This window comes from Calonectris borealis, chromosome 19, assembly GCF_964195595.1.
Source record: "Calonectris borealis chromosome 19, bCalBor7.hap1.2, whole genome shotgun sequence".
In the NCBI taxonomy this organism is placed as follows: Eukaryota; Metazoa; Chordata; class Aves; order Procellariiformes; family Procellariidae; genus Calonectris; species Calonectris borealis.
In genome coordinates, this window is record NC_134330.1 from 4,246,316 (window position 1) to 4,273,537 (window position 27,222).

General features: G+C 43.7%; 2 protein-coding genes and 3 non-coding genes across 18 annotated transcripts in view; 4 read left to right on the forward strand and 1 right to left on the reverse strand.

Annotated features, from left to right (window-relative positions):
• On the reverse strand, window positions 1-18,937 carry RAD51C (RAD51 paralog C). Of its 14 annotated transcripts, XR_012676563.1 has the most exons (10): window positions 18,769-18,926; window positions 17,286-17,544; window positions 16,864-17,030; window positions 15,751-15,884; window positions 12,637-12,768; window positions 10,264-10,330; window positions 9,583-9,702; window positions 6,632-6,692; window positions 3,985-4,045; window positions 1-323 (listed from the first exon to the last, which is right to left on the reverse strand). XR_012676563.1 is itself a non-coding variant. In XM_075168487.1 (9 exons), exons 1-9 carry the CDS (start codon window positions 18,884-18,886, stop codon window positions 222-224), a joined length of 1,101 nt encoding a protein of 366 aa, XP_075024588.1. In that variant the 5' UTR covers window positions 18,887-18,937; the 3' UTR covers window positions 1-221. The 14 variants fall into 14 exon arrangements, 10 of the variants coding, with proteins under 10 accessions (XP_075024588.1, XP_075024589.1, XP_075024590.1 ...); XM_075168487.1 differs by lacking the exon at window positions 9,583-9,702 and having other exon boundaries at window positions 18,769-18,937; XR_012676564.1 differs by lacking the exon at window positions 3,985-4,045 and having other exon boundaries at window positions 259-323.
• A 690-nt stretch (window positions 18,938-19,627) lies between these two features.
• Window positions 19,628-27,222, forward strand: part of TEX14 (testis expressed 14, intercellular bridge forming factor) — a 28,871-nt gene continuing 21,276 nt past the window's right edge. Inside the window, exons 1-5 of the mRNA XM_075169117.1 lie at window positions 19,628-19,763; window positions 24,436-24,550; window positions 24,843-25,008; window positions 25,757-25,893; window positions 26,559-26,640. Of these exons, the coding sequence (XP_075025218.1) occupies window positions 19,628-19,763; window positions 24,436-24,550; window positions 24,843-25,008; window positions 25,757-25,893; window positions 26,559-26,640 (636 nt within the window). The remainder of the gene's footprint in view (window positions 19,764-24,435; window positions 24,551-24,842; window positions 25,009-25,756; window positions 25,894-26,558; window positions 26,641-27,222) is intronic.
• Window positions 20,711-20,922, forward strand: LOC142090806 (small nucleolar RNA U3). Its single transcript, XR_012676645.1, has one exon. It is a non-coding gene; the product is annotated as a small nucleolar RNA U3 (small nucleolar RNA).
• On the forward strand, window positions 21,747-21,958 carry LOC142090807 (small nucleolar RNA U3). The gene has a single exon (XR_012676646.1). It is a non-coding gene; the product is annotated as a small nucleolar RNA U3 (small nucleolar RNA).
• LOC142090798 (small nucleolar RNA U3) lies at window positions 23,729-23,940 on the forward strand. The gene has a single exon (XR_012676637.1). It is a non-coding gene; the product is annotated as a small nucleolar RNA U3 (small nucleolar RNA).

The window sequence follows — 27,222 nt, forward strand, 5'->3', positions numbered from 1 at the left end:
TTGCTATAGAAAACATAGATTTTTATTATAAACGTAAAATTATGCCATACACAAAGGAATTTCCTGCGATAGAAATTTGCATATTGCAGTCTTAATGTTAAAATAATGTCCAGAGCAGGAATTTAAGTTAAGAGTCTCTCAGGCTACCTTTGGTTGCATGTTCACTATGCAACTGTTCTCGTGAAGCACGCATTTTTTAACATTCAACTTTTGAATCGCTATTACTTTTCCTCTTCTCTCCGTGGCCGTTTGCGAGGGTTCATTTCAGTATCTTCTGCATTTTGAGTGACAGCTGGAGGTTGCACATCTCGGAAGCCATGAGACTGTAATATATAAGCAAAATCATGTGATAACACTTCTATGGATATAAAGTATGAGTAACTAGTTCCCAGATCAGAATAAGGTATGATGCTGTCATTTATTTTAGATGAGCAGCCACAAAATGTTTATAGACCAGGCTAAGCTCAGAACTGCAAGCTTTTCGACACACATGCCGACTAATAACTGTGTCTCCTCATTTTATTTTTAAAGATACTTTATTTTCACCAACCAGGCTATAATTTTCATTTTACCACTAATAACCCCTATGGCTATGAAACACTGCTTCTCTGTAAATTAACTTATGTTGCCTATTTAAATAAATTAAAAGCCACATCCTTCAGCCCTTATTCAAGCTCCCACAGAAGCAAGGAGATGACTGGATTAATTGCCTCAGTCATTTTCAGAAACAAAACTGTGAATTTCTAAAACCTAGGATATTTTTGTTTCATGTGTCTACTTAATGAACTGAAAACATCAATGAGACATTGTAAGAGAACAGTGTATCTGAATCAGTCTCTAGACTGCAAAGACTGTCCCAGCATAGTAATTTATGGGACACAGTGGGATGAGAACCTTTAACTGCCAAAAACTAAATGTAGAAGTGAAAACTAGATGCTGCTACTCAGGAGAGACCTTAACGTGATCTATTTGGCTTAGTACCATTTGTATTTTCTGTTACCTCAGCTCACAATGTAATGATTTTAAAAGATTTTAAAGTATGAAAGATCTGGAAAATCAGTTAGTTAAACATGTCATCAATGCAAACAGAGATACTGAGATGTTATGTGAAGCCTCCAACTGTCTGTCTTCCCATCTCCAGGCAAATGCTGTGCAGGGAGCACTGCTGACAGCTCAGTGAAGACTCCCACTGCAGTGCAGACTTACAGAGGAAAAGGGGTTAATCAGAAAAAGAAATTGCTTTGGGGATCCTAAATGCTCAGGTAGAGACAATATGGGGCTGAGAGCATTTCAGGAAAGCTGACATTTTAGGTTGGTGCAGTGTGAAAAAGCACATACAATTACTATCAGACGTGACTTTTTAAAAATGCCAGTGTGTCCCACACCAAGATCAATTCAAAACAAAACCAAACCAAATAAAAATGTTTTGCTTAAGTCTCCCATCTCTGCATTTCTATTTCTAAATGCCTCACCTCACACAACCTGCTGTTTTTTAAGGAACAAACAGCAAGAGGTGCCACAAGGGCAGAATTTGTGCAGTCCCTCTGCTATTATAAGCAACTCAAGTGTTATTCTAAATAGCATAATGGGGAATCTTCAAGTTTAGTGTTTCACTGCTGCTTGCATCTACTCTCTGCCATTTCCCTTAGGCACAAAGGTGGATCTGTAGCCAAGAATCCACTTAATCCGGCATGCTAGACTCCCAGCGAAAGCATTCCAATGGTTATAAAGGCCAAAACACGATAAAGGCGGCTGCTTAGTATGGATGTTTTCCATTTAGTTACAGGCATGTACCTTCTGGGCATAGCGCCTCAAAAATACAAGAATTTTGTGTATATTTGTGAAGCTTGTTAGTGGTTTTTATATGGCTAGAACATGGCTAAAGGAACCAAGGACCTACAAAGCTCAGATAGTCTACAGTCATTTTGACTTGTTCTTTAACGTCTTCTGGCGTCTACAGGCTGTATCAAGATTGACAAAGGTAGATGGCTTTATTACTTGAGCGGTATTCTCATTGCTAGTCTGGCAGACCCTCCACAGTTCAGGGAAATACTGACAATTCCGACCCAGAATACAGGTCCTGCGTCTCTTATCTTTCACGATGAAATAATCAGGTTACATTACCTGGGAAATTTAGGTGAATCAGATGATCTACTTACTCCCTTGTGCATAAATCGATTTACATTTCTATACTCTGCATTTAAGAATGAATCCTTATCAGCCTGTGAAAGAAACTCTATTTCATTTGATAGGTATTCCACAACTTCCACACTTGCTCAGAGTCATGACCGACTTGCCAGTATGCTGGAAAGGACACAGCTGAAAAAGAACTAGAGCTCCATCACTAAGTTAGACGCTTCTCCATTGGCTTACAGGCACTGAACAGCCAGTTTGTCAATGGTACCAAATTATCTAATTTGCATAAGCCTAAACATCTTTGAGGATCTAGGCTTGAGGAATTTATTTTTTTTTAATTATCTTTTTTTGTATGCTGGTTATACATAGATGTGCTAGATCAGATTTGGAAACATTGGACATGTATTTACATCTTGCAGTTTAACTACGGAGATGGGAATGAGAAATGGTAACAGCAGACTGTTACCATAGACCTGAATTTCATGAAAGAAACAGCGATAATACATTTTTTACTTACAGAAACCGTCTGCTGAAGCAGCTCAACAGGATTAAGGGGAAAAACACAGGGATAATCTTGAGTTTTAACTAATCTTTTATTAGGATACACCCTTGACTGTATCTCAAGATTGTGTGCATTCACACTGAAGAAGAGAGCATGGCTGTTTTATAATGCATATAAAACTGAAAGGAAAAGGCAATTAAACTGTCTAAGAGAGAATCCATCTGTTTGTCAGCTGGAGAGAAAGGGCTGCACACTCACATCACATGATCCAAACAACTTTGGGATGTAGTCCCACTTACCCTTCCAGTCTTTATAGAACTAAGAGTATATATATATTTGCAGTATTGCTTCTGTTCAGGTGAGTACGTTCAGCAGTGAAAAAAAAATCTGATTTCTGTTCAATAGTTTGAAGATCTCATCTTATGGCAGCATTAAAATCTGCAGGAAATGCTATGGCAACGTGTTTCCATGAGGACAGATAGCAAATAGTGATGGCATGTACCTATGTATCTGACATTTGAAGATATGAGTCGAGTGGTGGGATTTTTTTAAACCTAAATAGAGCTTAGACAGTATGTATTCTCATTAATATGTATCTAAGCACTGCACAAAAGAAAATAATCACAGGATTTAACTAGGGATGAATAAGGACTCCAGCCATAAGCTGGAAGCTCCTCATATGATAGTGACAGAAGAGAAAAATCTGTATATATTGGCTGGTCATAGGGTCACCAGTAGGATGGAGCTATGAAAGAGAGAAATAAAACCAAAGTTATATCAGGCAATGCACTTAAAGCAGAGATGTGGAAATACGTATGGCACAAAGCACTGGTGAGACCTCATGTATGATTCTGGTCACCCTTGTCCTAAAAAGATAAACTCAACTGCAACAAATGTAGAGAAGAGCTACTAAGGAAACAATAACCTACCTGACAAGGGAGAAAACAGCTTGGCTTGTTCAAGTCTCCCAAAATGAAGGCTCAGAGAGTGCATGATTGTTCTCTGTGATTGCACTTAGGCCAAAAGTTAACATCAAGGGCAGACAAAATAAGCAGTACTAACACAAGAACAGATGGGGACAGGCTGCCTGTAAATTTGATCTGGAAATCAAAATGTTTTAACTCTTAAGAGGACTAACATGCCGGGTCATTTTTCTAAAGAGAAAAGGTGCTAAATATTCATAAACTTGGAGACATCCCAGTATTACTGGCTCCCTTCAGAGGCAACTGAAAGGCAACACTAAGAAAGCAAACATCATTCTCACATTTGCCTACGTGTCTGAAAATTCCTTTACAGCTAACAATTTGCTCCCATCTCTGTATCTCCATCCCAAAAGAAATACTAACTGTAATGTGATATGATACAGTTGACTCCTTCTGACTCGGTGATTTGTACAATGTTGCCAACCTGATTAAACAAAAAATAAATAATTATGATTAGTGAATACAATAATAAAAATTCCAAGTAACCAAATGACCAGACCCAAGTTTTCCCACAATCATGGGGTAGGTGACCAGTGGAATTCTTATGTATGTATTTCATATAGGTCATTTAAACTGTGGATGCCAAATTCCCATCCTTACATGACCTATCAGCTCAAATACAATGCAGACCTACTAAAAAGAGTGAATGAGTAATTAGCCTTGTTTCATTACAGTATTTGATCACATTTTTGGAACAATATTCATTATGAATTAATTCCAAATGCCGCTTTCTTAAAATGCAAACAAAAAAGGTTTTGAGCACAACTCTTTCCTACTCCATTAAGCAATCATTTGTTCATTGACCTCTCAAAGCTGGGAGACACCCTCAAGAATTCAAATACTTCTAGGGAGGTTTTTTCTAGAGATTTCACAAGCCTGGCAATATAACCTAGTGGATGGAGAATGAGAATAAGATGTTCTATTTCTAAGTCTGACCTTGCCACTGACATACAGCATAACCTTGAGAAAATCGTTTCCCTTGTATTTCTCCTCTAACACTTCCTGGATTTTGTGCATTTAGACTCTAAGCAATGCATCTTGATTTGTGCTTATACAGCACCTAGCCCAATAGATGCTTGCATAATATAGATAGAAGATTGCAAAGCAGCGCAAAAGCAAGGGATTTTTCAACCAGTCCCAGGGCTGCTAGTCTGCACCATGCCCATCTCCCCAAAACTTACACTTATGTAAAGCCAATATAGAAAGTGTTCTGCTCTCTGTATCAAGACACCCTGCCAAAGATCCCGTTAATTATTTTGGGTTTTTTTTTCCTCCCTGAGGTGCCATTCTATTAGAGAGCACGTAATTACAGCCTGAGGAACACTGCCACTTCACATTAGCTACACAGGGAATTCCTCAGAACATTTAAGTGGTGGGTTATACTTTACAAAACAGCCTAAATCTGAAGCTGCAGAAGCCATGCTTTTACAAGCGCTCAGATGGAGCTCTGCTGTGTGCCTCTAACTCAACAGGATCTTTCCTCACAGCAATGAGAACCCTTAGAATTAAGCTCTGACATTTTCAGTAGTAGAGAGAAAGAAAGAGACAGGTATCATATTTGGCCAAAGCACAATTTAAAAAAAAAAAAAAAAGCAGCAAATGGATTCTCAAATGGTCATCTTTGTGCCTCAATAACCTAATATAAAACCAAGAACAACAAAACCATGATGGATCATCACGTAGTTCGTGTAAAAATGCAACGGAATCTAGCTATTTCTGCTTTTTACAGATAGGCAGTTGTAATCGGAATTGCTATGCTTCTGCAGGCCCCACTCCATATTAGCTACATATTTAGAACAATAAATAAAACACGTTTCTCTATCTTTGGCTTGTTTTCTGGAACCTGTATCTACAACCTTCCTAGCTGTGGTGCAGAAGAAAAAAGCTCTTTACTTTTGATATATAAAATTAACTTTTGTTCACTCTGCAATCATTATGTTGATGCAACTTCTGTCTTATACAGGCTGTTAACTAATCAGTGATGTTAATTCCAAATTAAACAACCTACTGTAATCATTCTGCATTGCCTTCAAACTTAGAATTTAAAAAACAAAACTCAACAAGAAAGTGTCACTGCATTTCTCTTTCAAGTTTAACAAGCGAAACTATGCACAATAACATTCCAGTAGCATTTTTGTTCACTGTTTGCAGAAGATTAGAGAATTGAAGCAATGCTTCTCAATCTCAAGTTACTGCATGGTGATTCTATACGCAAGACAAATTTAACTGACCAGGAAAGAGGAGTGAGCTTGCAATATAGTGAAAAGGGGAAAAAAGAACCAGGAAACAGAAAAGATCTCATTGCAGCAGACAGAACTTCATACTGTTTTTAGAAGGGTCATCCTCATTCCTTTGGGCTTCTAAAATCATCCTCCATGAGTCAGCTCTGCATTGGGAGTAAACGCAGCTCTCTTTCTACCTTTCTGCAGGTCACTGTAACTTGGTATCTGCATAGCTGTCCAGTTTTGCAGAACCATTCTGCTGCATTCAAAAGCAGAAAGGTCCAAGGGCTGCCACTGAGGCTCAGGGGTCAGTAGGCCTACGGTCTGTCCTCCTGAGAATCACTATCTAGGTGGAAAGCCTTCTCTGGCATCTTTGGCTTTGTACTGACTGGGGCCTAAAAGACTGAAGCAAAAAAATTCTACTTCCTGCTTAGAAAATGCAACTAGTAAAAAAAAAATTTCTACTTAACCACCAGATCCTAAATTCTTGTGTCTGAGCAACTGCTATTAGGATGTCATATTTTGATGAGACATGGCATCTTGTCAGAAAGAAAGCACTGCAGCAAGCTGACCATGGTAAGAAGGAGGAGCACGACAGTTCAGCCCACACTGTCTTAGGCTGAGCTAGAAAGCTCTCCTTGAGCCTCAGTAGCCTGGGACGTGGCAGACCAAGGCGAGAAGTCAAATTCAAATCCCTGCTTGGCCACTAAGGCCTGTCTGAAAAAGATTCTCAAACGTCACACTTGTCAGTATTAGTATGTACCTTACTGGCCTACGCTTTCACTTACCTCTGACTGTTGTCCCAGTGAAAGATTAAACGGACAGTAGCAGCATGTCCCCAGCTTTCCCCTGGGTGACACAAAATGACAAGCCATTTTATTTATCTACTAGAACAGCAGCATCATCAGTAAACTGAACTGAAGTTAGACCAGTCTTCCAAAAAAACCCCATGATTAAAACCTTTCTTGCAGTAACGAATCACATCTTTTTCATATGTGTAATGATTTCACAACTATTTTATCAAATACACTGAGACAAGGAATAACCTCTGTACCCACAGTGTGTTTTATAGAAAGCTTGATACAATACTTCCATATTTGTAGAAAGATTTTATATATACCTAACAAAGGGCAGGTACTAGACAAATCTTGAAAACAGAGGCAGCATGAAGAAAAGATTTTTTCTAATTACTACTGAAGAAGTCTAGTGAGTTTGTCTAAATCCTACTTCAAAATTGCAATATTCTGTCTCTCAGGCATAATTATGAGCAAACACCACTCCCTTTGGGATACAAGCTTTGTGAGAAAGTCAATAATTATTCAAGTATTAAGGGTGCCTGAAGCAGTCTTCTGCTTTTCACAGCAAAATGCAAAAGAACACAACCAAAAGCAAGGGGCGGGGGGGCGTGGTGGAAAGAGAGAAGGAAGTTTGGTTTATCCTATTTCAGGAGAAACAGTCCTACTGTTTGAGTTCACACCTGACCACAAGCTCAGTCATTTTATAGACAGTTTTACTGGGTGTTTTCCTCTGTTTATCCCAGGAGACAGTGAGTAGTACAAAGACAGACTGCATTTTAAAACAGTCATTTTGGTTTAGCGCTGCAAGCCTCTCCTATTCACCTGCACATAGCCTTGTAACTTCTGAATCACTTGCTGGTCTCCATCATGTCACCAGCCCCACATGCCCCATGTGCTCTGGTATTCGTCATAGCACAGAGAAGGAAAAAAATGATTCAACTCTAATGAAGACCTAGACCCTCTAGGCATCTTGCCAGACCTTGCTGCACTATATCTAAGTTCAGATTAAAGATTTTGGCTACCAGATACGGTTCCGAGTCAGAGATCAAAACACATTTTACAATGGGTACAAATTCCACACCAGAATGTTTCCAACTGTATCAAATACGAGAGAAAAATGCTACTGTAAAATGAGATATTTCTGAGTTAAACTAGCTGTAGATTAATATTTGACCTCCTTTCCAAATATATCCAGTAGAAATGTCTAGGAACACCCAGCTTAGCTATCACTAGTGGGAAAGAAAGCTGTCCCCTTCATAAAGCTCTTGACTTAATACCTTGCAGCATCTGTGCTTTTTTTTTTTTTCATAATTAAGAACTTCCCTTCTGCTAGGAAGCTGAGTAAGAGTTTAGAGATTAATGCTCTTGTGAAATCTTAGAAAAGGCTGTTTCTAAGGCTTACCAATCAACGGGGGAAAAACCTATTTAGGGGAGGCAATAGGACTGATTTCACTTGGGGTTTTGCTGCTGACCCCTCCCTCAATATTTCCTTTGGCTACAACCAACCATGGAGAGTAGGAGGTTCTTTAGCCTTTACGATGAGTGTGTTGAAATAGCACCCCTTCAGAGTGGGTCGTAAAAATCACCTTGTAATCCACCAGCGCAACACTTGCACCGAGTCTATGGAATAAATTCACATGAATGAAAACAGCTTTGTACCACTCTGAAATGCTCAACTTGAGATATTGCTGTTTAGGATGAGGGGAGTATCTCTTAACTTAAATATTTTACCAACTGGTACAAAGTTTCATTTTTGCAAGAGTACACACTACTCAGTTTAACAATACTATGTGGTTACACACACATTCTGGCGAGAGTCACAATCAGTTTATGGTCCATATGAGGTTATGTCAAATTAAATGTTTGTAAAAGAAAATATGCACAAGACAATACATGATATCTTTGAATTATAACCTACTCTGGATGTCTTCATATTCTTTACCGTCTCTATGACTTAATAAACACAACAGCTCTCAAACAATGCTGGCTATTGAAAAAAGACAGAATCTATTAGCTTTAATAGAGTTTGTAGCCAGAAAGGCTGCCAAAAATAATACATCAGAGAGCAAGAGGCAAAAATGACAAAAAGGGTCAGATACTGGAAGCTGGGTCTTTATCTGCGTGCACAGCTCAAAATTCTATATTCTTCGCATTCTCGAAGGAGATGGTCTGCATTTGTTCATTTTATCTTACAACTGTGCCAAATGGTTCAATGCCTGTACAGACACTGAGAACATCTTTGCCTTTGTACTGTCCCCTTCTCCCTCCCCTCCAGAACAAGGGAATCATTACTTAGTTCATAGAAATTGAAGCTGTGGACAGAGAATTTGTGCCCTTTAAGTGCATCATAAAATAATATAAAGTTACAACCTGAAATAAGATTTAAATGCTGAGGTTTTTCTTAATTTGTCAAAATCTCTACTTCAGAAGAACTGTTCTATTTTCCCCTGTGACTGCAGCAGAAGAGTCTACATGAGGTACTCTGCTCATTACAGAGCAAAATGGAGTGGCCTGTAAAAAACACTTAAACTCACTATGGGCAGGCTGTAGTTGAGGATCCCACATAGAACTCCCCTTTACATTATAACTGTAGAGAGCAATGGGTAGAGAGTTCCAGCTACGCAGCAAAATAAAATGCCTTTGCAAATAATTAATGGAATGTGTTCAAGTGTAATGGCAAAATAAACAATTTAAACTGTTTTGTAGAGGCAGTGAATGATTCTCAGGGAATTTAGGAAATTACAGCATAGTTTGAGGTGTGCAACCAGTAAGCTGTGTTATTCTGTTAGTGCTTTAACCTGTTCATCACCACATTTTTGCTAGAGGTTTACTGCCCCCAGGTCCATCCCTACGTTTTTTGCATGATCATTCACTAGCCAATTTCAGTCTAAATTACCTGATTTATCAGAGGTTTACTTATTATTTAAATAGCTCAAGCTTACCTGGCCCACTTTTGGCAGAAACGGATTGGGAGACAATCACATAAACAGCTCAGCCAGCATATAGGATGCGGCAGTGACCTCCAGCAGGGGTAGTGGCCTCCTTAGCTGACACAGCTGCAGCTGGAATAGAGGTAACTCCACAGCCTAAGATCCTCAGGGGAAGGCTGCAATACATTAGCTGCACGTCTAAAAACCTAGTTACTCAGAGAGTTCTTACTACCTAGTGCTTCCCTGTAAAGGGTGATTCAGTCATCTGAAGGAATACTGATAGATCTGGTATCAAGTTTAATATTAAAAATTTTGGTTTAAAAAGGAAAAAAAAAATCCAGCAACACTCTCAATCTGTGAGTTTCTGCAATCTGAAAACGTCATGGCTTTTAAAAATATTTGTAATCCCTTTTCAAAAATCTAACCAGGATTCTAATCTGCACACCATGTTTGAGTTTAGAATAAAATTTGATAGTTGCTAATTAGAATTACAATGCTGACATAGATAAGCACTACTGTATGTAACACTACAATGTTAGCAGTTCCAGATGGGCCTAATAGTTTCACCATGTATTCTGCTACACTGCAGAAGTTCAGCAAACAATTTCATTTTCTTTGTACACGATGCCAAAAGAAAGGAAGTCATATATTTGAAGATTAACTCAGTTTTCAACTCACAAGCTAAACACCTACCTAAAGCAGGTACCAATATGGACTGGCTTTGTCCAATCCTTGTTGTCATTTGGTTTGTCAGAACTACCTAAAAGAGGAAACAAAAGCAGACAAACAAGAAAATCTCCAGAAAAGCAGCATACTGGTGGGAGGGAAGAGAGGGATTTTTCAAAAAGCTTTTATCAAGTTACTCGGGCAAAACTCTTGCCTACTGTAATGACGCTTTTGTGTTAACAAGAAGAAACTGTAAAGGTGCCTCATCTTTCCTCAATAGCTAAAACAAAATAAGAGAACCCTGCAAAATGTATTTTCAATTTGCATAGAAGGTAGGTTTCTTTCATTCAAGACTTTAAAGAAACCTAAATTTCTCCCTTCCCAAGGGATGCAAACTCTATCCAACTTTATTCCACCGTATTTGTACTAAATACTGTTTGGATCTGTATTTAGATGCACATGACTTGTACTAGCCTTCTATAAAGAGATAGATTTCAGTCACTGGCATAAATGAACTTGGTGGTGCTGCTCAAAACATGCATAAGCCTAGTGATTAACAGAATTTCTGCACCTTGAGTCTAAAAATGCGCAAGTGGGTACAATACAAAGCAGAATGAAAGTGAACAGACAGCGCGGGGGAGTGTTTTCGCAGCACAAATCACTCGTAGGAGGTTCACAGACAGTCTAGGTTAGATCCCTGGTAGAAGTGGGGGTGGGTGAGACAGAAAAGAGCCAGGAATATTAATTGCAAAGTTCATTAAAAATGAAAAATAAAAGATTGTACCTATCTTAAACCCTAGGGGTTTTCATTGTTTGATATGTTTGTATGATTCCTGCTTGAACAATTAGAAAAGTGTGTTAGAGCAAGCAATTCCACTGAGCACACGCAGCACACACCAAGACATTTACACAGCTGAAAGCCCCAAGACATATATTGTGTATTTTAGAGAAGTAACTCATCATATATGGATGATAACAGCCCCAAATAGGCTCCCCACCTCACTGCTGGAGAAGGGCTGGTCTGGGCATCCTAGCACAACCCACCGAGTTCAGCTTTAGAAACGAAAGAAACTTACTTCCTACCATATTAGAGCATTCAGACTGCCCAGCTTTGTTGCCCAACAAGCAATCTCTGGCATGCGAGCTGAATTTAGATTGCTTGCAAGCTACGTGGAACTAACTCAAAAACTAACAAGAGGGCCACTCTGAGCTAAATCATTTCTGAAGCTCTGTGATTGATCACTTCTTTAGCAAGTGGTTATTTAGCAAGCGTTTGTACTAAACTGCTCACTTGTTCAAGACAAATAAGTTACATATGTTTCCCTTGACCAAAGAAAAAAAAACTGTACAATGACAACTGCTCGTGTTCAAGGTCACCAGGTACCCAATTTATGAGCGAAGGCACTCAGTAAACTGGAGGCTGTGCAAATCAAGCAGTCATATAACATTCGCCTCCCTTGGTGCCCACACCAGCAGGAAGAAGCTTCATAATTCATGCCAGGGCGTGAGAGAGGGTATGCTTTCAGCAGCAAGCGCAATCGCCTAACCCAGGCGGAATGTAGAGCTGTGCTCTTTCCCTTCCTGCAGCTATCAGAGGAAGCACAAGGGGAGGCTTATTTTTAGCAGTTAGGAACAAAAGCCAACGGCAGGAGAGAGTTGTGGGTGACAAGGTTGCAAGTCACCTGGAACCAGTTAAAGCAGAAGCACCATTTTGAGACTGTGTAAGCTCTAATTCCTGAACAATGCTCTCCTGTGCTGTGAAAGACTTGCCAAAACAACTTCTGGAACAGATGTAGCTTCTGAGTGCCATCTGCTGGCTGCGGCTGCAGATTTGCTGGCCTCCATATTGGCATAACTGATGTGGAAACAATGCCCAGGAAGGAAGCTATGGGTTTCCATGGATGCCAGAAGAGCAAGCCAAACTAGCAGATAAAGTGGTTTTCCTCCCTAAGAACAGTTCCTCCACTAAGACAGTAGTTTATTTTTAAACAAAGAGTGGAAAATTATGTTGGAACGGCTAAATACTCTGATGTATTTTAATGTGCGAGCTTTGTAGGTAAAAGTCACCGAAGGTGCATTCCTTGTCCAACCAAATCGTTAAAGAAGATGATGTGAAACAGCATGACAAATTGATATGCTACCATTTAATCAAGATCCACAGAATGCTTTTAATGCAAATTTTACTTATTTTGGCAAGTCTACGAATTTTCCACCTAAACAGTTTTGTCTGTGCGATCCATCTATGTTTACTAACCAAACTGGCAAGCATGAATGTAGAGGACATTCTTGCAGTTTTATTTTGCTGTTTACAGACAATCACAAATCACATTTCCTTAATTCTTTGTAATGTATTTATTCCAAAGTGGCATCTTTTGTGATTTAAACCCGCCCCAGACTTACCGCTGATTTATGATCATTTGCTATGATGATCAGCTGTTGTGCCAGACCATTCAAAAGCCTTGTCCGAAGCGAGAGGTCCTCAAAGTCATGGCGAAAAGGAAATGCAATTCCATCAACTACCACTAGTCGGACCTAAATGCAGAAGAAAAGGAAAAACCACCATTACTATCCTACAAACAGATGACAAAAAGCAGTGAGACCTCTTTTTAAGTGCACTGGAATGTTTTATATAAGGTGATGACAACCTTTTATTTCATACTCAGATGTGTGTGACAGTATAACACCTATTGTCTCTCTCTCTATATATATCGGAGACAATGAGCACTCCACAAGAGTGCAAAGAGCCTCAAGCTCCAAACTCACTAGTACACTTGCTAAGTGCAGTACTGCATTATGCATAGATACTAGCTCAGACCATAGCTGCACTAGCTTAAACAAAATGCTGTACTAAGCTCTCCCTTTAGTTAACTCAGCACAGAGCTGCCCTTCCGACTGTTTCCAGTTTCAGAGCTCACTCACAGCTAGCTGACTTATCTCTGCAGCACCTGGTACGGAATACAAAATGACAAAGCTGGACTTAAAGCCTTGCAGAAGAGAAGCTGGAGAAAAAAAATCATTAAACATCAGAATTGTACTTCAATCAACTCTCCACGAACACTAATTTATTTCACCTTCTCCCTCAAAAAATAAAATCCAAACCAAAACTAGAATACATGCTGTCTGCAGTCACTGTTAAGACAACTCATCAGATTCTAAGGCTCCTATCAGTGATCTATCTGAGAAACATTGCTTTTAACAGATGCTTAAAGATATTCCAGACACTATGCAATGGAACTGAGCATCTATCTTGCCTGAAGATGTTTGCTTTGCTGCATTATTTCTTTTGTAGCAATCATTAGCTGAAGCTAGAGCACAATGCTGCTGCTGGCTCATCACCCTCAAGACACTATATAAACATTAGTCTGGGATTTTGATTTATTCTAACTTCATTTGTTGTAGCTGTTTTGATGACCCAAGTTTGTCTGAAATACTGAAGGGAGATGGATAGGCTTACAGTGTTTGCATGTTCAGATGTCACTCAAATCCTAGGTATCTACAAGTTCTTGCATTAATGCACAAGATAACAAATTGGAAACAACATGAGAAAACTAAGGGTGGTGAGGCACTGGAACAGGTTGCCCAGAGAAGTTGTGGATACCCCATCCCTGGAAGTGGTCAAGGCCAGGTTGGGGCTTTGAGTAACCTGGTCTAGTGGAAGGTGTCCCTGCCCATGGCAGGGAGGGTGGAACTAGATGCTCTTTAAGGTCTCTTCCAACCCAAACCATTCTATGATTCTATGATTTTCTGTATTATTGATTTAACTCATTACTGAGAAGTAGCTTTGTGGCTGGAGCACACAAGCCTGCAGCCAACATCACCCTGTGAAATAGCCCTGGGCCTCCAACTGGGAAAAAAAAAAAGTATCTTAATTTGAAAAAGAAGATTAAATAGTTAGAATTAAAATAAGATATTCTTCTGTTTTCTCATTTTTCCTCCTTCCTGCAAATTCTTTTCTATGAGCCTGTACATCTTCCTCATGCATAATTTTTAGACTTTAAGAACAATCAGTTTAACAGTATAAACATGACTCATGCTAGAAAGGAATGTATACATAGTTATGTAACTTGTCTATCCGATGAGTATGTCCAGGTAGGATGCAATTTAGTTTATTTTCTCCCAGTTGCACTTATAAAATAGCAAACAAATAGACTTAAAGTATTCAAAAGTAGGCTATATAGAGAAAGCTTGGTAACACATGCCTTCTCCATGTCTGTTTGTCTCTACTACCTTAAAGAATTATGCTTATTACAACAAGAATATTTTCTAACATAGTCTTCTTCATATTATTGGTCTTTCTCATATTATTAACAAGATCTCATACTAATTCATATTTCCAAATGACACTCTCTACAACTATGTCTCTCTCAAAAAAACCCTAAAACCTGGAGGATTCCAGTGGTCCCAGTCTCAGCTCCAGGTCTGCACAGAGGGATCAGACGAATTTTAATGAGACCTGGACTGCAATGAGCAATCTGTCAAGTCACTTATAGCCTGTCCAAGGAATCACAAGAAGGTCTTACGGTTCTCCTGCAACCTTCAGTATTTCAGGCTCCAGGCCAAGCACAGATAATCAGCACAGATGGTACCAGAGAACTGCAGCCCAATGTAACTGTGCTAATGAAGCCATGTACTTTCCACAAGAGCAAACACAACAGGGCACCGTTAGTACCTGGCAGAGAAAGGGAAATACCAGACTACACCAAGCAAAAGTAAGACCCCCATCTGCGCTTTCAAGAACATAACAGCTTCCAAAAATGGAAATGACATGCAAAAGACAATCTAACTAAACAACACTGATTTGTGCTCCGTTAGAATAAAGCACAAATCATCTTCCCCAAATCCCGACAGGGAGTGATCTGCTGTGCAGAATCTAGGAATCTGGAAGGGAGGTGGTGAAAATCTGCCTTACAATAGCATTTCACTAAGGCACTAGGTACTAGGAAACTTTTTGGCTGTAGTCCACCCAAGAGTCAAGCTGCAGACTCTGGTTGCTTGTAGCAACAGAAGATGTATTGGAAAGAAGAGTCACTTTTTGGATGCCAAGATGGTGCAGGATGCTTCTGGTCCTCGGCGATCTTCTAGGACAAAAAAGGCACTAAGCCCTTCTGATCCCTCTGCATCAGAGGGGTGCGTGATGGTCATCACACGCACACCTGGCTCAGAGACTCTTTTGTAAAGCGGTTTTGTGATGATTCGTAACTCAGTGTTCATAGAAATGTAACAACATCTGGCAACATAGACCCAGTATCCTCGCCTCGAAGTGGAGAATCAGGATGATGGCAGCAGTGGTAGCAAAAGCAAATTACTCTCAAGAGGAACTGGGATGGGAATGAAAAAGCAAACAAGCAAGCAAGCTTTACATTTGTACGCTGGCATCAGCCAATATATTACTGCCAAGCTGATGAGGTACCAAGGTGTTACTCATGTTACTCTTACTATAACAGATGAACATCCCTGAAAATCTTGTGTGTGAAGATGAGTGGTACCTTCTGATAAATCTGCAAAAACCCTTACCTTTGAATGCTCTGAAAGAAAGTCTGGGAGGAGGTAGACCTGTGCAAGAAGCTCTATGTAGTCACGGCAACGGAAGTAATATATGTGAGAAAGGATACTTTCAAGACAGAAAGTCTCCAAAGCTTTTAGATGATCTGAGAACAAATAAATAGATGAGTAAATGAGTCAGAAGTCTGTACTAGCATATTGCTACTTTCATCATTCTACCAAACTATGCCTTCCACATATAGCAACAGCAAAACCCCCAGAAACAGAAACAGTCAAGGTAAAGAGTGTGAGAAACATACTTTCCATCTGGCTTGAAAGTCGAGAAGGTGGTGAGCAGATGCTATCTCAGCATTTGCACACAGATACACCGGAGCCTCCAAGGGAGTGCTCCAAAAATGAAAAATTTACTTCTGAAAAAAGAACTTTTCCAGCAAATCATTTTCAAGCCAGAACACTACAGGACAACAGTGACTATTAATCATCCATTGTTTAACATACAGACAGTAGCTCATTTAATATGGTGTCCTTTTACCTCTGTTCAAACAGAAGTTTGCTGCATAAAATACTCTTAACAGTAACATAAAAGTTGCGTCAGTATCCCCAACACACTGCTGACTTATAGAACAAAACTCTTCATTAAATGCAACCTGGCTATATTGACCTTACGAAGACGCTGAATTCCACCTACAGTTTTACAATATGGGGCTTCAGCAGCAACGTTGCCTTAAGAAATTCTGCCATTCCTCTTCTCCTTCCCCAGCTGCTCTTCCTGTCCCTGCGTTGCAGCACATCATCCCTCAGATTTGCTGACAGAGTTGTATTTGGATTTTGCTGCAAGTTCGATCATTAAAGTGCTAAAAAAAAAAAAAAAAAACAAACCCCACAAATCATCGTGTAGAAAAAGAATTATTCTTAAAGTAGATCAGCTCAGTCTGCAGCATGGCTCCACATGCTGACGCAATTCAGGGTATGATACATACAGGTGGAAATGAAAGGCTGGCAGCAAGAACTCCTTAAGCCAGCATTGCTGCTGAAACCCTCAAACTGTAAAACTGCAGCCTGCGAGACACTTGTTTCACTCAGATCCTAGCCTAATAGGCAGAAAGAAACGACTGAGCAACGTACCTTCTTCTTGATGAGCTTCAGCAATAAGCTGGCAATGCTGCACACAGGCAGTTGCAATATCCACTACTCTGTCTACCATAAAACTTCCTTCGGTATCAATGAACACAGCTTCTCCAGCTACGCCTCCAAAGCATTCTGGGATCTGCACGTCTACTGCCAACTGCATACTGCCATGGGAAACAGAAAAAGGATAAATATTTACATCACAAAGCTCTCCCCTCCAAACTCACTCCTGAAGTGACATTTCTGCTGAGGAATATATGGAACAGGAAGCAGTACAACCATTATCGTTATTATATTTATAGTGCTGTATAAGAATCAAAGATTGCAGTCATGGCAAGAAAAATGAACACTCCTCGTAGCTAAACTAAATAAAGAAAAGTGATTCTGAGTTGCACAAAAGTAATCTAAAAAGAAAATACCATAGCTGTGTTTTCCCAACACCAGGCGCTCCACAGATCTCGGTGATTTTTGTTAGTTGCACACCACCTCCCAGAATATTGTCTAGTGCTGAGCAAAAGGTGATGATGAAGCCCTGGGCTTGCTCTTCTTCCAGAAGTTCCAGTGCCGTGCACTTTCTGGTGGCGCCTGATCCCCCAGCAGTCCTTGCTGCATCCCCGTGACACTCCTGCCTCACAACCTGTAATGCTTCCAGTGCCTCTTCTTTGGAGATTCCGATTTCTACAAGAGTCAAAATCATGAAACGCTACCTTATTTTTATAAACAGTGATTTATTAAAAGTATGAAGAGATAATTCAACTTGTTTGACAGAATCTGATCATTCTGCAGTGTAACACAAAAATATTAATCCTTTTAGTATAACGATGCACACAGCTTGCCAACATCTCTGGAACTAATGATGTGATTTTCAAAAGAACTCAGAGCAATGATGCCCTGCGTTTAGAATTCAGGGGACAGTAAGCTATCTGCAAAAAAAAATATCACAACTGCTGTTCATAGACGTGGATGAGATCTGGCAGAGCAATTCACCTGTTTTGCACTGAATGTGCTGTCATATGGATTTCATTTGAAGCAAATAAGGTCCTGTAAAAGACGTCAGGTTGCAGACTAGTAAGTGACAGTGACACCTACTGATCGTACTCTGAATTCTCAGGGTATTCCAGGGCTGCGCACCTTACACATCATTTCTAGATTTGAAACATAGACCTATAACAGAGATGAGATACCTGCAAATATCTCTGTGTGTCTGTCTTTATACACACATATCTCAGAATCTAGCTGCTTCACTTTGATCTTCAAGGCAAAACTATTACCATATTATCATAGATAATAAAACTACTGATAATCAAAATCATGATACACTTCTTAAAAGTGCAAATCTCATTTTAGCTTCTTGAAAAAGGAAACTTTTTGACTTCATAGAAGTTTATTTTGTTCAAAGCGTGTACAGTTGGGGAAAGAAAAGGAATGAGAGGGACGGAATCCTCTGGGGTTTTTTTTCTGTATCCCATTTACATCTATCACTCAGTGTAAGAAGGATCTTTTACCAGAATCATCTTTTTTTTTTTTTTTTTTTTTTTTGGCTTAGGCACCTGTGAAAGTCAGTAAATACTGACTTTGCCCAGTTCTCTGGACTCACCTGAGGTCTCGGTGAGATTTCTCAGGGGAGCTGCCCACAGCTGAGCCACAGCACTGCAGCACAGACCAAGCGCCTCACACGCCCAAGCTGCTTCACACGCATTAACCACTTAAATAAGCGAAACCCTGCTGAAACCCCGTCCTCGTAATGACCTACTACGAAACCTTCGGGGAAGGGAAAGGGCTAGGGAAGCGCCGCGGGGCAGACCTGCCCCGAAGCGGGGGTGCCCGGGAGGCGGCCTGCGGGGACAAGGGCCGCCGGGCGCGGACCCGCGGCAGCGGGGGCGCCCGTCCCCCCGCCGGTACCTTTGCTCAGCCCGCAGGGGCCGGTCTCCAGCAGCTCCTGCGCCGTCTGGAAGCCAGCGGCGACGAGCCTGGCCCGCAGCGCGGGGGCCAGTGGCAGGCCGCCCACATCCCGCTGCATGCCGATGGCGCCGCCGCCGCCGCCGGGCCGCGCTAGGCCGCGACAGGCCCCGCCCCCCCGCGGGCGGGGACCGCCCCCACAGGCGCGCGCCTCTCTGGCCCCGCGCCAAACTCAGGCGCAAACCCGCCGGCTGCGTACGAGGCGGGAGGGGAGGAGGTGGCCGCGCATGCGCGGAGCCGCGAAGCGTGCTGGGACGTGGGCGCGTGCCGCCGCCGTTGGCGAGGCGTCGCCGCTGAGGCGGGTGAGGCGGCCGGGCGGGGCTGTGAGAGGGGCTGGAGCGGGGGGCGTTGGTCGTGGGGAGGGGGCAGAAACAGCCGAAGGGCTGGTGGGCCTGAGCAGCCCTGACCCCGCAATGGTGCTGGCTTTGTCCTGCCTTCGTCCAGTCGAGTGGCCTACGCACCTGACAGGCTTTAGGGGTGTTCTTGTGATCCCCCACTTGTCACCTCTCCCTCTTTCTCCTTGGGACCACATTTCGCTGTGACAAGGCCTTGCCCGCTAACAGAGTCCTTCATCGGCGTGTCTTATGGGCAGGCCTTTCCTCAGAGGGCACAGTTAGGGGGGAGGGAGGTAGCCGGTGGGACTAGAGGGCTGAATTGCCTTCATCCTCCATCTCAAGATTTGTCCAGAGGAAACAGTCATGACTCATTGTGTCAGCTACTGAAATTTTTGAAGTCTTTGACTATGGTGTTTTGCAGCTTCATTATGTTTCATACCTTTTCCTAGTTCTGTTGAGGAAAGAAGATGTCTCGTGCTCTCCCTCTTCCAATTCCCTGCCCAGTCCAGCTTGGAACTATTAAAGGTGACTCCCTGGAAGCTCAGCTGCATGAGTATGTCAGGCAAGGAAACTATGTGAAAGTGAAGAAGCTTCTGAAAAGAGGTAAATGCTAAGTTTAGACAAGTACTGGCAGAAAAGTCTTACTTTTTCCTGTATGCTTATATTTCTGGTAAATAGTCAGCATGCTGTCTGTACAATTCAGTTTTGTGAGTGAAATATATTTACAAAATGAATTATAGTTGGCCTTTTCTGGTAAATAGCACTAATTATTGAATCAAAAAATGTTGTATGAAAATAAGTAAACTGAAAAGAAAACTAAGCTTTTAGTTGTAAAGTGCTCATAAGGAAATGACTGAGGTATTGTAAAGCTAAAATTCTGACAGTCTACTATAGGAATATGCTCTGTAAATGTGATTTTAACTTTAATTCTGATTGCAAAATGCTTAAGGTATGGTTTAGATACCGGTATTTTTGACACCTAGATTTTTAACTACATGGGAACAGTGAACATTGTAAATAAAACCTAGTATTTGGTGCAGTTCTATTTCGTTTTTACTGTCAAGAACTCCAACGGCATGTGCTGTTCCTGGAGGTGTGACTTCTCCATAGCACTGGTGACGGGATGTGCAAGCTGGGGCTGCCCGAGGGCTGTGTGCGGGGAGGCGGCGCTCAGCCCCGGGGCAGTGGCGGGCGCTGGGCCCCGCAACCGCCGCTGCCGACGGGTCCCTCCGCGCCGCTGGCGGCGGGGCGGCCTCCCCGCAGGGGGCGGTGTCGGCGCGCCTGCCTGCGTGAGAGCGGGGCGTCTGATTGGGTGTCTGAGGCAGAGGATGCAAATGAGCGGGCGTGTCCCGCTCACCGCCCCGCGCGGCGGCCCCGTGGGTCGCGCGGAGCGGGGCCGTGGGTCGCGGGCCGCGATTCCGCGGCGGCGGGAACTCGGCGGGAGCGCGGGGGGGGGTCGTGGTCTGTTCCCGTGGGTGGGCGGGTGGGGTGGCCGTGTGCTAGGGGGCAGTGCGTGGCGGTGGGGTCCGTGGCGGCGGGACGGTTCGGGTAAGACTATACTTTCAGGGATCATTTCTGTAGTTGGTCACTAGAGGAGAGTGATCGCACCTGATCGGCGTCACAAGCCACGAGGAGGAGCGGGGTGTTCTCTCCTGAGCGCGAAGCGGGCGGGCGGTGCTGCTTGTGCAGGGGCCGCCCGCCATTGATGACCGTTCCCGCGCCCCTTCGGGGACCGGGAGGGAGAGAGCACGGGCTGAGTGGTTTGTGGCCCTTTTTTTTCCTTGGTTCTAAGAGCAGATCAGCACTTGAACTGGCACGGGGGAGTTGGTACCGACCTGCGGGAGGCTTCGTGCCCGCCAAGGAGGGCACAGGCTTTCTGTTTCAGCGGAGTCTGAGACGGGGAGAGCTGCGGGATTGTGCCTGTGCTGCGACGGTGTTTCAGTGGTGTTGGGGCCAGGGAGACCCTGCTCTTCGTCGTCACGTCGCGCTGTCCCTGGAAGGCCGGGTGGCTTTGGAGCCGCGGTGTCGCCCGTTGGCGTTGGCGGGGGTCAGGCAGAAGCTGCTCGCTCTTGACACAGAGCCGCCGAGCAGCGCGGGTGAGAGGGGCTCGGGGGGCCGCCCTGGCCCCGCTTAGAGCCGCGCGTGCTCGCCGCTGGTGTTGCGTCACTCGTGGCACGGCGCGCGGACGCGGGCTGGCCTGGTGGTTGAGGGAACGGCGCGCAGGGCGGCTTCTGGGGTGGCTTCACTGGATGCCCTGGGGAGCGCGGCCGAAGCGTTGCCCGCAGCCCCCGTGGGGCGGCACCGCGCCCTGGTGCGGAGCCCTGGGGCCCGCTGCGCCGCGTCGGCGCGCCTGATTGGGCGTCTGAGGCAGAGGATGCAAATGAGTGGGCGTGTCCCGCTCACCGCCCCGCGCGGCGGTCCCGTGGGTCGCGCGGAGCGGGGCCGTGGGTCGCGGGCCGCGATTCCGCGGCGGCGGGAGCGCGGGGGGGGGGTCGTCGTCTGTTCCCGTGGGTGGGCGGGTGGGGTGGCCGTGTGCTAGGGGGCAGTGCGTGGCGGTGGGGTCCGTGGCGGCGGGACGGTTCGGGTAAGACTATACTTTCAGGGATCATTTCTGTAGTTGGTCACTAGAGGAGAGTGATCGCACCTGATCGGCGTCACAAGCCACGAGGAGGAGCGGGGTGTTCTCTCGTGAGCGCGAAGCGGGCGGGCGGTGCTGCTTGTGCAGGGGCCGCCCGCCATTGATGACCGTTCCCGCGCCCCTTCGGGGGCCGGGAGGGAGAGAGCACGGGCTGAGTGGTTTGTGGCCCTTTTTTCTCATGGTTCTAAGAGCAGTTGATACGGGGAGAGGGGGCTGTGCCTGGCCAGGGGCAGTTCCCTGCTAACCAAACGCGTCCCGGGTGGAACACGTAGACTCAGGGGAGGAGGGAAGCAGCCAGGGGGGTTTAGGTTTTAATGTCCGGTGGGGTGGCATTGTTCAGTGAAAAGAAATGCTTTGAAAGTTTGTTAGTACCTGGGTGTGCAAGTTAGGCGATGGTATTCTCGAGCCATCGGTTGTGTAGGGCACAGCGACGAAGCCAATGCTTCCCCTTCAGAGCGCCAGGCAAGAGTTGTGCAGTGCTGCCTGGCATTGGTGCCTGGGCCTCTTCTCTGGTGGCGTGGGGCAGAGGGAGCACGGACTGAGATGGTCGTCTCTTCTGTTGTGTCATGAAGACTTTGCGACTGGCCCATTGCCGTCCAAGGAGAGAGGCTGGGATGCAAAGTATAGAATTGCAAGAGTGATTCTTTATTCATGCACGTGAGGTGTCCCATTCAAACTGCGGCACCCCAGATGCGGTTTTATGCGTGGTTCTTACACCTTTCAGGCATTCAGGTACGAGGTGATTTGACCAGTCACTGCTTAACACACACACTACTGTTTTGCAAAGCAACTAGAATTCGATGGCATCATTATCCATTTGCTTTTTTCTGGATCTAGGCATCCATGCAGTCAGTCTTGCTGCAGTTACTTATCTATGATGCTAAATAATGGGAGGGTTTCACAGAAACGTTAGAGGGGCTAGGGTGCTGGCCTTATCGTGGCAGTCCAGGGGTATCTTTTGTTCTTCCTGGACAGCTTTTAAGATTCCAAGAAACAAAGGTCATTATCTTCAGGGTGGGGGCTGTCTTTCTCCTTGCAATGAGCTGGGGTCCTTTACTCATGCTCACTCAACCATGACTATACAGAATGCCATTACGTATCCTAAGAAAGTTCATACAATTTCATACGATAAAGAACAATCGGTACAATAGTTAGGAAATGAGATTTTCCTAACAGTTGTCAAGAGGAGGTTTTTCATAGCCTCCAGGTGACTTTGAAGAAAGCGTAGGCTTTTGCATTGGCTGTAACTTGTCTGTGGCTCTGCAGTACCTAGGATCTGGAGTCTCCTCGGACTCTTTAGAAATTACCATTAGAGAGATGATGTTGTTTGTCATTAGCCGATAGAGCTGCGGCCACCAGAGACTAGGCGTGACGTGCTGCGCTACCACCAGGATCCCATTTCTGCTCCTGGAGAGGAGCGAGTCGTTGGCATCGCAGTTAGCCAGCCCAGGCTCGGGTGGGTGTAGCGCCAGTGCGGCACGTTTTGCTTGCGGAGCCCTGGCTCTGCGGACCTGTTCTTGCGTGGGTGGAGGACGGGGTGCCGGTAGCCGGGCGCAGTGCGGGGCGGGGGGCAGCGGGCGGCCCCGGGCCGGGCCGGGCCGGGCGGCCTGAGCGCGGCTGCGGCGTCACGTGTCGGGGGAAGCGGAGGCGGAGCGACGCGCCTGCCTGCTTGAGAGCGGGGCGTCTGATTGGGTGTCTGAGGCAGAGGATGCAAATGAGCGGGCGTGTCCCGCTCACCGCCCCGCGCGGCGGTCCCGTGGGTCGCGCGGAGCGGGGCCGTGGGTCGCGGGCCGCGATTCCGCGGCGGCGGGAACTCGGCGGGAGCGCGGAGGGGGGTCGTCGTCTGTTCCCGTGGGTGGGCGGGTGGGGTGGCCGTGTGCTAGGGGGCAGTGCGTGGCGGTGGGGTCCGTGGCGGCGGGACGGTTCGGGTAAGACTATACTTTCAGGGATCATTTCTGTAGTTGGTCACTAGAGGAGAGTGATCGCACCTGATCGGCGTCACAAGCCACGAGGAGGAGCGGGGTGTTCTCTCCTGAGCGCGAAGCGGGCGGGCGGTGCTGCTTGTGCAGGGGCCGCCCGCCATTGATGACCGTTCCCGCGCCCCTTCGGGGGCCGGGAGGGAGAGAGCACGGGCTGAGTGGTTTGTGGCCCTTTTTTTTCTGGTTTTCAAAAGCAGATCGGTTTTGTTGATTGTGACGCCGTTGTGGTTTCAGATACATATCCCTCTAGGCTGCCTTTTTTCTTTTTAATGCAGAATGGAATTCATTATTTTGAAGAAAATTGGTTAAAGTAACAAAATACTTGTCTAACGCTTAATTACTACTTCAGAAGAATTTAATTGTTTATTAATGCAGTCCTCTGGTGTTATCTGTGTTCATCCATATTAATACTTTGCCTCTGATATCTATACATGCTTTGTTTGAAAACATTGTGGACAAGCAATGCATGGTATATATAGAAAGTTACAAGGAAGGTTGTTTTGCTCTTTTTTCAATTTCTGTTAATATCTTTATGTTTTCATATTTCTAGTATCTTAGAGGGTATATGGCAGTCAGTTTCAGTGTTAGTGAACCGTTGACTTTTATTGAGGGTTGGGGGGCACAGGCATTCTCCTCATAATCTTTTGTTTTCTTGTAGGTATTTTTGTTGATGCTGTAAATTCCACGGGCCAAACTTCTCTCTTCATTGCTGCATTGCTAGGTCTTGGTAAAATAGTGGATGTGCTGTTGAATTATGGCTCAGATGCTAATCAGTTAAGTATAAAAATGAATTTTTATTCTTAAATTGAAACTAATCTTTTAGTGGTTTTAGTCAACGTAATACACAATATTTGCTATATATAAATGAAGAAATGCTTGAGATGCATGTTGCTATTTTAGCCAAAGATCCTCAGAGGTAAGTAGGTGCCTAATTTTCTTTATTTCATGGTGTATGTTGTTTGGGAGTACATAAACATTCTAGGCATGCTGCTTTTTTCCCCAGAGGCACAGCTGGTTGAGTGTAGTAGGGGTAGGTTGAAACATTTCTGCTTTAATGTTCCTCAGTCGCTGTTATGATGGAAGCACCCCAGTCCATGCAGCTGCGTTTTCAGGAAATCAGTGGATTCTTAGCAAATTATTGGATGAAGGAGGTGATCTGAGAGTACATGATAAAGATGGAAAAAATCCTCAGAACTGGGCTATGTCAGCTGGAAAAGAAAGCAGTGCTCAGGTATGTGTGTGTAATATGCGTTGAATACGTGCTAGATACGTGCTCACATCTTCATCTTAAAATGAAGAAACTCCAACATTCCAGGGAGAAATTCTTGGCTTTTACATGTTAGATAATTATTTAACGTTATTTTTCAACGTCAGCAATGGTATTTTGAAGTGCTCATGATCCCGATTATTTAAGGTTTTGCTCAGGTGCAGGGCCGTGTCTGTCTGTCTTGTTAGGACCTTTATGTGTAAGTGTGCAGTGAAGAGAATGACAGGCCCTTGTTTTCGATCCCTGATATACGTAGTTTGTTTGCATGTATGTGCAATTCAGGAGTAAACCTGAAGTAGTTTTCAAGGGTATCTCAGTCTGTGCATGAACAGTGTCAGCAAATGCGTCATTTTTGCTAGCATGGTAGCAAAATGTGGTATCAAGAAGGCTTATTCATGACTGCCATACTAATTTAAAACTCATAATATTCCTCTCCTGTTATTACAGTGCTCCTCTTAAAAAGAAACCTGATATTACAATTTTCAGTGGGTGAATGTCTTGAAAGTTAGTCATCTAGTGTTTGAAGTAAGCTTTCTCTTACATTTTCATGTAATTGATTTTCTTCAAGTTTTTCTCTGTGTCCATTTCTTGAAATGCCTATTTAAATATTGCAAGTAACTAGTTATTTTTTCAGTAGTCATGATCTATTAATTTAAAATGGTTTATCTTGCAGTTCTGAAGTTGTTGTTTTTTCCCTCCCCCTCCTCTCTAGATGCTGGAATTTATACAGCGTTGTACATTCCACATGCAGGCTGCCATTCAAAATTTTCCCTCTGAGCTACTCGGGAAGGTTGGCTCATCAAAAGCGCTGGTCTGCAGTCCATCTAGGTTTGGTGGTCTTGTTCAAGGGTAAGAATATATTCTCAAGTACTGAGGGATTGAGCTACAAGGACTTTTACTTCCATATCCTATTATCTTAAAATTAACATGTTCTTTCTTTTTGACAATATCAGATTTAAAACCGTCGTGTGTTAGGAATGATGATACTTTTTATTTGTTGTGAGAGTTCCAGATAGAAACTTGATAGTTGTAAATATCTGTATATTAAGAGATACTCTTGAAATCAGCAATATGAAGTACTGGATTTTAATAGTATTAAAATGGCGGTAACATGAAGTGGTTTGTTTCTTGACCTTTTAAGGTCACTGCAAATGCTTTGCGGGTGTGTTTCCAACCGTTTCAAGAGCTTTTATGTCAGATACATGTTTGGAAAAATACATACTTATGAACAAAAAGCAGGATGCAGGGTGCTTGTATATGGTGGTTTTTTTTTTTTATTGGCTGTTTTACTTTAAACAAATACATAGCATAACGGTGTATCCAAAAAGTTTTAATGAGTTGCACAATAATTTGGAATTTCAGCATCCGCACTACACTTTTTGTGTGGGACCAGTCAAATGCAACATTTTAAATACATGACTGTTGCAGAATTCTTCATTTTTCTCTCTTTTTTGTATTTTACTCAAAGCTTTGGCATATTAGTTACTCTTATTGTTTCTGTTTTTGGTACGTAGAAATGTTGACAGTCCTCTGAGTAGACTTCTGAAAGGTGGAGCTAATGCAGCCAGGAACATGTACAGCTTTGGTTTTGGGAAGGTAAGATGCTATGCATAACGGTTTTCTAATGAAATTAGTACAGTTTTTCAGAGTCACGTATTCTTCACAGTAATTACTCTACCTGTGTTATTTTTAATTTTTAGTGCGTTCTTATTTCTACTGAAATGGTGGAAAAAACCTGTGGAGAGCGCAAATATTCAGGCCTTTAGTTGTTAGTAGGCCCTATCAGAGTGTCGTGGTTTAACCCCAGCCGGCAACTAGGCCCCACACAGTCGCTCGCTCGCTCCGCCCCGGTGGGATGGGGGAAAGAATCAGAAGGGTAAAAGTGAGAAAACTCGTGGGTTGAGATAAAGACAGTTTAACAGGGAAAGCAAAAGCTGTGCATGCAAGCAAAGCAAAACAAGGAATTCATTCACTCCTTCCCACCGGCAGGCAGGTGTTCAGCCATCCCCAGGCAAGCAGAGCTCCATCACGGGTAACGGTGACTTGGGAAGGCAAAAGCCATCGCTCTGAACATCCCCCCCTTCCTCCTTCTTCCCCCAGCTTTACATGCTGAGCATGACGTCATATGGTATGGGATGTCCCTTTGGTCATTGGGGTCAGCTGTCCCGGCTGTGTCCC

Coding starts and splice junctions, on each gene's coding strand:
- RAD51C (XM_075168487.1), bottom strand. CDS start 18,886: ATGCAGCGGGATGTGGGCGGCCTGCCACTGGCCCCCGCGCTGCGGGCC. Junction 10,331..12,636: donor CAAATGATCATAAATCAGCG/GTAAGTCTGGGG, acceptor TTCCTCTTTTAG/GTAGTTCTGACAAACCAAAT. Junction 4,046..6,631: donor CACTGGGACAACAGTCAGAG/GTAAGTGAAAGC, acceptor TTGTTTAATCAG/GTTGGCAACATTGTACAAAT.